General features: G+C 38.5%; 1 protein-coding gene across 3 annotated transcripts in view; it reads right to left on the reverse strand.

Annotated features, from left to right (window-relative positions):
* The window catches only part of MLF1 (myeloid leukemia factor 1), a 32,748-nt gene extending 21,125 nt beyond the window's left edge, over positions 1–11,623 (reverse strand). For 2 of the 3 annotated variants that reach the window (XM_037126378.2, XM_053658019.1), the window contains exon 1: positions 11,455–11,623. In XM_037126378.2, coding sequence (XP_036982273.1) covers positions 11,455–11,501 — 47 coding nt within the window. In that variant the 5' untranslated portion in view covers positions 11,502–11,623. Of the gene's footprint in view, positions 1–10,965; positions 11,084–11,454 lie in introns of all 3 variants that reach the window. The other variant, XM_053658020.1, reaches the window with a different exon arrangement.
* Between the last annotated feature and the right edge of the window lie 1,496 nt (positions 11,624–13,119).

The raw sequence follows: 13,119 nt of genomic DNA on the forward strand, positions 1-13,119 counted from the left end.
ATCTTGGACCCTTAGCCTTGGGCGAGCGAGCAGGGCCTGAACCTGCCTGCAGAAGCCCATGGTCACTGCCCACTAAAAACATACTTTCTCTGGACTTCTTTCCCCTGCCTTCTGTGGACTATTTCCTTTATTTTGAACATGCTTAAAAAATCACTACAGGTACTTAATAAAACGCAGAGTCAGGCATACACCCAGGGATTTGGGGTTCAGCATATCCGGAGCGTACACCAGTAGTCAGGATTTCAACAAGCATTTTAAGTAAACTTAATGCAGATGTTTCAAGGATAAACACTAATGAATGAACACTAATCTACTCTCCTCAACCACTTTATCCAGAACCTCTACTTCAATTTCTGCTTTTTCTGACACAAACCATATCCATTTATTTAACAAACATTTACTGAATAGCTATGTAAAGGACACTGTGCCAGGCAGTGGGAATAGAACCCTGACTTTCGGAGGGCCACCGATTTTCACCTTCCGCTTGGCCGGAAACTTACCATTCTTGCTAAAGTATTCAGAATATAAATACAAATAATGATAGAATGATTATTGAACATTTGCTATTTCTATCCTAAGTCTTTAAACCTAACATTTCTAACTGCCTTTTTCCCTAGACAGCTTTTCCTCTTTGTATCTCCATCTCCACGACAAGGACAGCTAGGTGAAAAAGGTGAAGGGATTAAAGAAAAAACCTTGTAGACACAAAAAGCTCATAGTGGGAAAGGGGGAAGGGGGAAGGAGAAGGTAAAGGCAGGGGGTAAATGCTGATGGAGGAACATTTAAACTTGGGGTGGTAAACACACAATATATTAATGATGTGTTATAGAACTGTACACCTGAAACCTATGTAACTCTATTAACTAATAAATTCAATAGATAAAACAATTTTAAAAAGGTTTGTAATATACAGCTCCCAACAAATGAACAAAAATTCATGTATACATGCTTATAAATGTACAGAAAAAAATCCCAGGAGGCTATCCAGCAATCAGATCAGAGTGACTGTATTCTGGGAGAGTCACTAGGTAGTTAAGGGCCAACGGTGGAAATCCTTTTTTTAAAAAATCTTATTTTGTTGAAGTATAGCACATACAGAGAAATGACAGATAATGTGTACAGCTCAAAGAGCTTTTCCCCCATCTTAGACATTTTTAAATGTACAGTTTGCTGATTAAGTGTATATTTACATTAGTGTGATGAGGGAGTCCTTTAACCATGTAGTCTTCTGTACCTTTTGAGTTTTTTATTACATATTCCAAAAATACACTTTTGAAAATGTAAAGGACCTTGGTACTTCATAAAATAAGGTATTAATTGCCAGATTTTGGGTGTTACTGAATTTTAAACAAGTTTTTTCATTTTTTAAGAATATTTTGTTGATTAGGCTATTACAGTTGTCCCATATTTTCCCCCTTTGCCCCTTCTGCCCAGTACCCCACTTCCTTCTGGCAATGTCCCACCCTCAGTTCATGTCCATGGGTCGTGCGTGTAAGTTCGTTGGCTTGTTTCCTATAGTATTCTTAGCATCCCCCTGTCTATTTTGTACCTACCAATTACTCTTCTTAATTCTTATACCTTTTCCTCTGATTCTCCCCCTTTCCCCTCCTGCTGTTAACCTTCCATGTGATCTCCATATCTATGATTCTGTTTCTGTTCTAGTTGTGTGCTTAGTTTTCTTTCTTTTTTAGATTCAGTTAATAGTTGTAGATTTGTTGTCATTTTACTGTTTATAGTTTTTATCTTCTTTTTCTTAAATAAGTCTCTTTAACATGTCATATAATAAGGGCTTGGTGATGATGCACTGTTTTAGCTTTACTTTGGGAGGCACTTTGTCTGCCCTTCCATCAAAATGACAGCTTTGCCAGACAGAGTAATCTAGGTTGTAGGTCCTTGCTTTTTATCACTTTGAATACTTCATGCCAGTCCCTTCTTGCCTGCAAAGTTTCTTTTGAGAAACCAGCTGATAATCTAATGGGAACTCCTTTGTAGGTAATGCTCTGCTTTTCTCTTGCTGCTTTTAAGATTGTCTCTTTATCTTTTACCTTTGACATTTTAATTATGATGTGTCTCAGTGTGGTCCTCTTTGGGTCCAACTTGCTTGGGACTCTCTGTGCTTCCTGGACTTGTATGTCTATTTCCTTCACCAAATTAGGGAAGTTTTCTTTCATTATTTTTTTTAAAGAAGTTCTCAATTTCTAGCTCTTCCTCTTCTCCTTCTGGCATCCATATAATTTGGATGTTGGCACTTTTTGAGATGTCCCAAAGTCTTCTTTTCTCATTTTTTGAATCCTTGTTTCTTCATTCTATACTGGAAGACTGTTTATTTCTTCCTTATGTTCCAAATCATTGATCCTTCCCTTCACTGTTGGTTCCCTGTGGACTTTTCTTTATTTCATGTATTATAGCCTTCATTTCTTCCCTTATGCATTTGCTGTACTCAACGAGTTCTCTGAGCATTATCACTGATGTTTTGAACTCCTGCATCTGACAGGTCGGCTATCTCCATTTCACTTAGTTCTCTGGAGTTTTGATCTGTTCTTTTATTTGGGCCATATTTCTGTCTCCTCAATTTGGCAGCCTCCTTGTTTGTTTCTGTGTACTAGGTAGAGCTGCTTGACTCCTTGTCTTGGAACACCTATTACACTGTATGAACTGGAACCTTAGGTATCAGCCAGGGTGTGACTACCTACTTTGCCACTTTGTGGTGCTGTATGTGCAGGAGGGGCTGCAGAGGGAACAATGCTTCTTACTTGGAATTTGTCCTGTTTCCAGTCCCTTTACCCACTCCCTGTGTGCGGTTGGTGCCCCAACAGCTGTTGCCCTGGTGGTGGTTCCCAGAGCAGGCGGGTTTGCGTATGTTCCAGGACAGTAAGGGCCCTCTGAGTGGACTCTCCCGAGAGACTGGCAGTTTGTTCCCCTACCCCAACACCCACTCTCTTACAGCCAGAAGTTATGAGGCTTTATTTCCTGGTGCTGGAATCCTGGGCTGCACAGTCTGGCCTGGGGCTGGGATTGCCCACTTCCCAGGTGTCCCTCCAGGTTTTTATCTGCCACACATGAATTTAAGACCGCCTGTTCACTGGCCACTACCACACTGGGTCCTCTCCCTAGCCCATCTCTGCTCCTCCTACCCATCTGGATGAATGTTTCTTCTTTAAATCCTTGGTTGTCGGACTTCCACCCAGTTTGATTCTCTGGCAGATCTGGTTGTTTTATGTTTTGAGGTTGGTTGTGATCCTTCTTATGGCTGTGCAAGGCAAAGCATGTCTATGTACACCTCCATCTTGGCCAGAAGTCTGTACCTCATTTTTTAAAGTCTTAATAGTGCATGTATAAATATGGAAAGTTAGAATGGAAAAAAAATTCCTGTAATTCCAAATCAAATGTGCATCTTCCGTCCAGCCTGTAATTTTTTTTCTTTTATAATAGTAATAGATTATTTTGTGGCAATTCTCACTAAAATGCTATTAAAAATTATGCTTATTTATCTCATTCAGTGAAAACTGTAATGTATGTTAGCTTGTCAAAGTTTGGTGTTCACAATAAGATGCTACTGAGTTTTGTTTTGATAAATTTCATATTTCCCAGCTGTTATTAGTCAGGCACTAGTTGAAATATGCTAAGGTAGATACTGTACTCTAAAAACACTAAGTAGTTCTGAGGCTTTATTGCCTTAAGCAAACTTTAACATAGTTATTGAAAACTGAATGGAGAAATTTGTTACGTAGAATGCTTCAAATGGTTAAGTTGATTTTATCATAAATTGTGTAAAGGTGTTTTAAGTTACATTAAAATTTTTTTTTGAAACTACTGAGGTCAACTAAATTAGATTGCTGCTTTGCAGTTCAGAAACGTAGTATCTCAGCAGTGAAGTTTTACTAAAAATAAAAAACATGACGTTAACACTTCAGCAATCATAATCTAGGCTTTTACTCAGAAAGCTGTGCCATTTCCTAGGTACATTTGACGATATTACAAAGTATTAAACAAAAAAAAGATGAGCATTCTCTAAATAAATCTAATAAGGAGGCTGTATATGAGTGTCTCCAGACTATTTTGTTCTACAGAGCTCTTTATTCGTGTGCAATACCAACTGTTTTAAAGGAAGCTGTTAAATAGAAAAAGAAATGTAGTTATGAAACAGCAAAATAACTAGCAGGAGCTCTGCATGCTTGACTGGTATGACAGTGTCCAACCATCTCTGCATTAGGACCACTGCTGGTGGTATTTAAAGAATTTTAACACGTCAGTACTCTCACTCCTTCATTTGTGCTCCTGCCACAACCCTTTTGTCTGCAAGGGAACAGAAGAATTTCAACAGGAGTGCAGAAATTAAATCATTCTTAACCGAATTAGTAACTGGGTCAGAATGAAGCAACTCTTCAGATGAACACTGAGTATTAACTGAAGGAACATAGCTGTATTAAATTCAGTTAGGAAATAAAGACACAAGAGCATTTGGTTTATTTAGATATTATATTTTATGTCCTTTTCAATGAGAAACATACTCTAACATATTAAGGAAGAAACAAGTACAGATATTATACATGCAATGCATGAAAATATAAGTAAGTTCATTTTCCATGAATTTTTGTGGGATTTTTGGTTTTGGATTTTTGTAGTATTGATAGGAGTGTCAGGCACCAAAAATTTAACAGACTACCAATTCTGGATTTTATACCTGTTAAAAATTGAAGAATCACTCTTGTGGCTGAATCACGGGTAACTCCATTATGGGGAGTTCGTACACTTTAAAAATTAAATGGATTGATGCACACAACAAGCAGCTTACGTTTTAGGGCACTTCTAGAAAACAGGAAGTTGTTTTACGTTTTTCTAAGTCAAGTTCTGAAGATCAAAAGTTACTTGAAAATTAAGGAATCAGAATTTGGTGTATCTCCCTACATTTTACATTAAAAAAAAGTTTCAAGTAGTTCTAAGACCCTAAGTGAGCTGTCTAAGAAACAGTTGCTAAGTCTTACCTCTAAAACTAGATCATTCCAAAGCATTTCATATCTCAATGATAATGTCAGATGGAATTGGCATTTTTGGATTGGATTTTTGTTAATTTTGTTTGACGTGATTTTGTATTGTGGTTAAGTAAGAAGGTAACCATATTTTTCACAGATAGATGTATTTGGAAATACATAGGGACATATGGGTGAGATGGACAAAAAGTCTGGAATTTGCTTTTAAAACACTTTGGAGATAGCAGCAGTTATAGAGATGGATTAGCAGGTGTGAATTTTGAAATTCTGGGTATTTAGTACACACTATTGATATAATTATACTTTCATAGTATATCTTTTAAATTCTTATCATAAAAATATCTTTAAAGAATAAAAAAGAAATAGAACTATGAAGAGTTAAAGGAAATCATAACCACCTGAGATATTTTAACTTTGTATTTACTTATCTTAGAGCGAGAGAGGAAAGGAAGGAGGGAGAAAGAGAGAGATGGGGGAGAGAGAGAAACATGTTTGTTGTTTCATTTCTTGATGCAGTCATTGGTTGCTGCTTTTATGTGCCCTGACTGAGGAACAAACCTGCAATACTGGTGAACTGGCAGGACACTCTAACCAGCTGAGCTACGGGGTCAGGGCCCCACCTGATAGTTTGAAATGAACCATTCACAAGAAAGCCCTTTTGCTCAGAGCTCCGTAATCACTGGATATTTAGAGCTTAGAAGATGGCTACAAGGACAGAGATTGAAATTAAAATATTCATTCTCATTAATATGCAGTTACTCAAGAAAACCATTAACCTTCCCTTTAGGTGTGTGGATGAGATTTAACTGCAATGAAGAAAGATACTTCAGGGAATACTAGCATTTGCACTATGGATAAATGACTATTAAACAGCTATTATTTTCCTATAGAAACATAAAATTTAGTGAGATTTATTTTTCCAATTGCATTACAATTGGGCCAGAAATTCCACAACTAAATGTGGCTAATTTAAAATGTTCCCCAGGTTTCTCTTTAATTGAACAGGAGTAGGTATATTTATATGTATGGCAAATGCTAAAAAAATCTTTATTTTCTGAGTGACATGAACAAGAGGCTGCCTGTTGGAAAAAGCATTAATATAAAAGTGAGCTTACAGCCTGGCTTTTGCACCTGTCGGAGCCATTCAGGAAGAAATCTGGCTGGATGGACCCTTAAGTAACTTCAAGTCCTGTCTACCTAGAACAGCAACAGCTTGGAGAAAAGACTATGATTTCTCTTGTTCTAGCCTGAATTCTTTTTCATCAAAGCCCAAAATCTCTTGTGGTAGTAAACAGCTGTTTTAATGTTTTTAATTTAACCTAATACAGAGTGAATTGGGTGAGAAGTCTATCATTTTATATGTTTCTATCTATTCATATTGTTCTCTTTTGTAAATTAGTGTTTCATGCTTTCAAGAAAAATTTACTTATACTATTATGATGGCCACACTACCTTTTGCAAAACCACTGACACAAACCATAACAAAACGTAATGACATTTGGTACTAAATATAGTTTTCTACTCCATATTATTAATCCATGACAAGCTAGGAAAAATTAATTATTGTTCCTTCCCCCCACAAAAAATTTTAACTCTTAAATTGATTCTGGGTCTCTTAGGAATTTCAAAATAAAAAAATTTTAAGGGCTGGTATAGTTTCACTTCAGGATAAGTCCTATTTTTAAACATATACACATATCTATGTATCTACATGCGCAGATATATTTGGCAGGGACAGCTTACGATTTCACTTGGCCTGTACAAGAATACAGATATTTATGCTCTTAAGTAAAACCATCACATTACTTATTACATAAGGGTCTCAGACTGACGTGGCAATCCCATGCATCAGGGAGCACTCCTTCCTTCTGTTCACTATCCATAGTGTAGCAAAAGCTTAGCCAGCAGATTGTTAAGGTTCTCTTGATCCTTACGAAATGCTGCCTAATTTCAATGAGGTGTATGGGTCCATAAAGAAAATGCCTCTGGTGATTCAAGTTTTGAAGCTAGAAATAACACATATAAGATTCCTAAGAAAATCTTGAGGGTACGGGCCATAACTACTACAAATATATGTTAGAGTCCAGAGGGCTGAGCATATGGTGGAAACCTAAGTAATAAGTGAAGAATAAATTACATTGCTACAGGCAATTCCGTTTTCCCAGTGAGTAGAAGCACAGTTTAAAATGGCGGTCTGGCATAAACCTTTGATGCTAAGACAGCTGTAGGAATGACTGCGGCCCCCTCCCATCCTGCAAGTGTCTCCTACCTTTGTGTGGATATTCATGTTTATTGATAGAACTAAGCATTATGACATGATGAGAAACCATCCAATGGCACTCCCTGACCCAGCAACTATGTCACCAGTATGCTGTGCTCCTTCATTACCCAAAACTGCCCCAAATCAAATCTATCTTAGAAAATCTTTCAGTTCAAGGTTTATAGTGCTTCATTCTATCATATATGATATTCTGAAATATGCAAAGTTCATTTATAAGAAGTATCTATATAGTATCTATATCTATATTTCAGAGAACAAAATTTTAAGTGCTAAAACTCACAGTAGCTGTCAGGAGTCATAGCATAAAAAAGATCCTGAAAATCAAAAGTTTAAATTTGAGCTGAGTAATCTCAAGCTACCTTTATTAAGTGGTTATAATTAGAATACTAATTAGCACCAAACTAAATCATCTTAATGGAGACCCTACCTCAAACTATGTTTGTGTCTGAAAACAAATATGTAAGTAAGTCAAACACTGTTCACAAAAACTTATCTAATAGAGTAATTTTGTCATTTCCTGCTATGACAATATTCTCAACCAAGAAAATATCAGTCAATACCTTCCTTGTACATGGAATATAGTTACTTTCAACTCAGTCAGTGAATATGCCAAAGAAGTGTAAAATAAGTACATCCAAAGTGCAAAGTAAGTAAAAATTTAAAAAAATTAAATAGAGAAAAGGGGTGAAAGGACTCTTGCTGGCGGCCACGAGAAGGTGCCACATGGTTTGGGATTAACTGGAAGTCACAGCGGCAACACAGCTGATGGTGCCAGGAACCTGAGTCACAGACTTCTGCTTCTTTTCCTGAGATATGGTACCCAGGACTGGGCAGGGGGAGAAGGAAGGACTGTGGGCATCTGTGGCTATTCTAAAGAACTTTAGTATTTTAATGAAAACATGAAGTCATTACTCTAAGTCTGTATAACTTTTAAAAAAATAATTCCTTTCCTTTTTAAACAAAAATTAAACAGATTTTAGAGAAAAAAGTTATAGCTTCTATGGATGGAAAAAGCAGCCTCCTACGAATGTATGCAGTTCTTTGACCAAGACATATAAGGATTTATGATTGCTTCTGAGCCTTTAATGTCTAATAGCTTGTAAGTGGTAATGTAGGTGTTTTTTGTGGACTTCTCCGATTGGAATTCCATGTCTGTAGCTCAGAAGACTCATGTTTCTGTACAAAGTAGAAATTTACAGGTTGTTCTAGATATATGTAAACTTTTACAGTAAATAATCAACTCTTTTAGGGTTTAGGATAGATACCAAAATCACTTCAACCTCAAATAAATTTTCCTGCCTATACATACATACTTTTACTTCTAACGGGAGGGGGAAGTAGTATTCTTGAATGAAAACTGCATGCCAGGAAGTACCAGAGCATTTTTTTTAGCCTTTGTATTTTTAACCAGATTATAAGTCTTATTTATTTACAAGGTATATATAAAGGTGTGCCATGGGTCAATTTTCACTGAAATAATTTCAGCTCAGAAACATAAAAAGATGCCAATATAAAAAGCCCCAAATATATAATAAAACAAACTTTAAAATATCTCCTTTAAAGTTTCTCTTTAATTTTCTGATGAAACATTTAATATATGTTATTATGTGGAGGTAAATCTTTAAAATGGATATATTTGAATTCAAAAGCACAGTTTGTTTTTTTCATTCAGATATTTTAAGCATTTGACAATTTGACCACAGTATTTCACCAGTCTCAAATTATTAAACAATTCTAATGTTACATCTAAGAAGTATGTATTTTTCATCTCACTTTTGAATAACTAGTAAAGTGATACAGTATTACTTATATTGATATCCTTGACTATGAACTGATGGGTTATTTAGAAAATGGTTGTGTTCTGATTAGGAAGTGCCAACATCCACAGTGGCATCTGTTGAATGCAAATAATCACTTTCAGCAATAAATAGCAGATTAACTAGAAGACAGAAAGTAAATGACACCAGATTATTATTACACAATATTTATTGAATACTTTCCACATGTCAGACATTAAACGACCCACACTAAAGAGCCCAATGACCAGACACATAATGTCAGCAATAGGGATAATGTTTGTATAAGACATGGGGTAAATTTCTTATGCTAGACTTAAGTAATGTAAAATCATTTTGTTTGAGGTTGGGGTGCAAGGGATGTGTCAAATGATTATCACTTGAAATAACTATAAACTCACCTTTTTTTCCTCTCTAACCTCCCCAAAGTATGTTTACTCTCTATATCATTAATTGTGGAGCAACAAAATTATAACTATGAATCAGTTTTATAAAATTAATTACAATAACTGTAACCTAAATTTTTATGAGATAGCTCCCTACACTTGAAGAGGGAAGGCTACAGAGAGTGATGATTGAAAGACCTACGGCCTAGTAACTGATGGTTCTGCCCAAGCTGAGCTCAGGGGGAGAGTGTTCTTCGGTGCGTGCCTTCTATTTGTGGTCTGTTACTATTTCTGACCCTGACTCTTGGGTTCATTGCCTTTGCTCAAAAAGAGTCACCCAAGAGTTTAAATTACACTTTTGCTAGACATTTTAAAGAAGGTACTAATTATACATTCATAGTTCAGTTAAGGCCATTGTTCTTTTTGATATAATCAAGGACATAAAACAGAAAAGGTGTCCATCATAATCTTCTTAACGCATAGTACTACTGTCACAATTACATAAGAACCACGCCTACAGCTCAACTAATCCATGGATATATTTAGTCCCTACTCTCAGAGGCTTTTACAAGTGCAAATCAAAACACAAAATTTGAAATTTGTTAAAATGACACACTGATTGTAAATGTCCCAACAGACTGTAATCAAATGAACTAAAACAGCATAAATACTTGGCTTGAGTCCATATACACATTAATTATAATGAATAACTTTTAAAATAATATATTATTACTTTCCTTATTAACAATTTCATCTATTCTACTTTTAAATTGTTCTTTCAATTATTATCCTGATGTTATTTGGTTTTAAAATGGTATTGACACATTTAAGTCAGTATTTTACTTGAAAAAAAATTATGTAGTAAGTTGTTAACATTTTAACCTTAAAAAGAAAATCCCTAAGTTGCCTAGAGAGAGAATTTAAGCTACCAAATTAAATTAGGACACCTAGTCAAAATTCAAACTGACAAAACATTTGGGCAAAAGTATCACAAATCTTCCTGTCTTCAGAAATGCCAGTAGATCATTACTTTTATATAATCACCAAAGGGGGAATTAAAAATAAACAAGCCAGAAATCTAGATCATAACGAAACAAGTAACTAACTTCTGAGTATCATCTTCCTAAGGCATCACATTATTTCTCTCACTTGGAACCGTTCACAGGGTTGGCACTTGTTACCCGAGGTCTTAAATGCACCCTCTCCCTGCTTCGCTGACCTATTTGTACTTCTCGCAGAAAGCAGAGTCCCTTCCCAAACAAGGCTAGCTTTGTAACAGAGCGAGGAAAGAAAACAAACATTGCACATGGCAACTGCCCAGCCCTTGGAGGAGACAGCACAGTTCTCCAACTTTATTGTGCTCGCATACAGACATATATTATTAAAAATGTGGTTTTAAAAACTTTTCCCTTTACAAAGAATTGTAATCCTAAAGGGCATTCCTCACCCCATATTTGGAACTAAAACAGGTGTGTGTGGAAAGGATCCTGTGAGCATGCAAAAATTCTCACCAGAAGTTTCACCGAGGTGGCAGTTACCGTCACCTGCAAAGTCCTTGCAGCTGCGAAGGCGTCACTCCGAAGGCGGGAAGCAAAGCGGGCGCAAGAGGTCCGGCCAAGTTGAGAGCAGCTTGGGGCGGGGTGACAGGGGAGGGGGGACAGGGGAGGGCTCCTCGGGTCGGGGGCTGAGCAGGGGAGGGCTGCTCGGACCTCTCCTCAAGCGCCCCCAATCCTACTCGTCCCCTCTGCCATGTCCCCAAGTCCTTTCCCATCTCGCCCCCCAAATCCTTCTAATTTTACCCCAGGGCCCCAAACCCTCCTTCTTCACTGAGCCCCCATATCCTCCTCTCCCCTAGCCCTCCTCTTCCTCAAGTCTCTTCCTCTTCCTGAAACCCTCCGAAAAACCTCTCACTCTCTAAAACGCTCTTTCCCCTTAAAATAGCCCCCCTCGAAAATCCCTAAATTCCCGCGGGATCGCGGGCTACGATCCCTGACACTCACGAGAAGAAGGGATCATCCTCAAAACCGCTGCTCAGCATCCTGAACATCCCGGCTCCGGCTCAGGCGGCGGACGCGGACAGATTGGAAACGCTGTAACTCGCCGCAGCCGAGGCTGGAGCGCCGGCCCGCTCGCCCCGCACGGTCCTCGCTTCACTGTAGGCGGCGAAGGCGGTGCCCGCCGGGAAAAGGCGGAGCGTGACGCAGATCTGCTTTCCCATTGAACGCTGGTTTCCTTACGTCACAACGACAAGGCGGGGACAAGAGCCGCTGCCATGACAACTGCGATCAACAAGCAGGTGGGACTTGGGCCCGGCGCCTGGTGCAGCCCTCTTGCAGCCTCCTGGGGGCTTAGATAACCTGTGCTCCCGCCTGCCCTCCGTGTGACCTTGGGCGAATCGCCCTCCGCCTGGAACTCCCAAGTCTGTTTTCAGGAAAGTGGAGATGGGGGCTTGGTGGTATCCAAACACCCATTCACTCGCCAAGTTTTGTAACCCACTGGAGAGAGGCTTATATCCGGAATATTGTCTGTGGTAGTTGGTCAAAGCTGTGCGAAAATTATGAGGAAAAATGTGCAGAAAGTTTTTGAGTATAGGTAGTAAATAGAGTACTGAGAGCTTGAAGGAAATGGCTGGATGGCGTCTGTCAGAGTTCGACAAACTTAACCTTTTGTAAGTGTAAAACGCAGAGTAGCATATCCCAAAGTGGGAAATGCTTAAGTTATATGCACACACGGTATTTGTTGATGTGCACACACATCAACAATAAGATGAGAAAACTGTTTTCTTGTTGGTCCTCTTTCCAGTCTCTATTATTCAGGGTGTCCAACCTTTTGGCATCTCTGGGCCACCCAGGAAGAAGAAGAGTTGTTTTGGGCCACACATCAAATATACTGTGACACGTAATCACAAAAAAATTCATAATGTTTCAGGTAAATTCACGATTTTGTATTGGGCTGCATTCACAGCCATCCTGGGCTGCATGTGACCCTGGGGGTCCCAGGTTGGACGGACACCCCTACAAGTCTATTTCAAGGAGCAGGTCTCACTGATGCTGGCATGTCCTCAACAGTTCTTCGCCGTTCTTTAACCTAGCAGAGCAGGACTCAGGGCACAAGGCTGGCAGCAAGCAATCCTATCCAACTCAAATTCCATTACTATACACTTTTTAATTATATGTGAGTCTTCTTTTTATGGCAAGTGAAACTGGTTTTAAATTCAAAGCACACATTAATAAGTAGTCTTTAAAAATTTAAGTGAAAAGTGAGCTAACTTAAACAGTGCAGGTGGAATTTGAGCATGGGGGCAGAAAGATCGTGACAATGGTGCTCACTGAGTTTTGTGAAACACGGTCCTGCGGGCTTCCAGGAAACTAGAGGCAGGTGGAGGAGAAGAGGGAAGAGAGTACATTAAAGAAGGAGTGGTAATACTGTAAGAAGAGACAAAATGCACCTTGCACATCCACCTCTAATTCATTGCACTCCCTACATTCTGTAGGGTGCTGTTCTGTGGAGACAGAGGGTCACCCACAGCTCACGGGGCTTCCTGGGATGGAGCCAGAGAGTGGCACTCAGCCAGCATGAAGAAGCGTGCAGGGCCTGATTTGGAGGTGGCAGCAGTACTTAGGGGTTATTTTGGGACTTGGAAATTTAATCCTTTGGACTTTTTA

This window comes from Artibeus jamaicensis, unplaced genomic scaffold (genome assembly GCF_021234435.1).
Source record: "Artibeus jamaicensis isolate MK-2021 breed Jamaican fruit bat unplaced genomic scaffold, CSHL_Jam_final scaffold_474, whole genome shotgun sequence".
Classification (NCBI taxonomy): domain Eukaryota; kingdom Metazoa; phylum Chordata; class Mammalia; order Chiroptera; family Phyllostomidae; genus Artibeus; species Artibeus jamaicensis.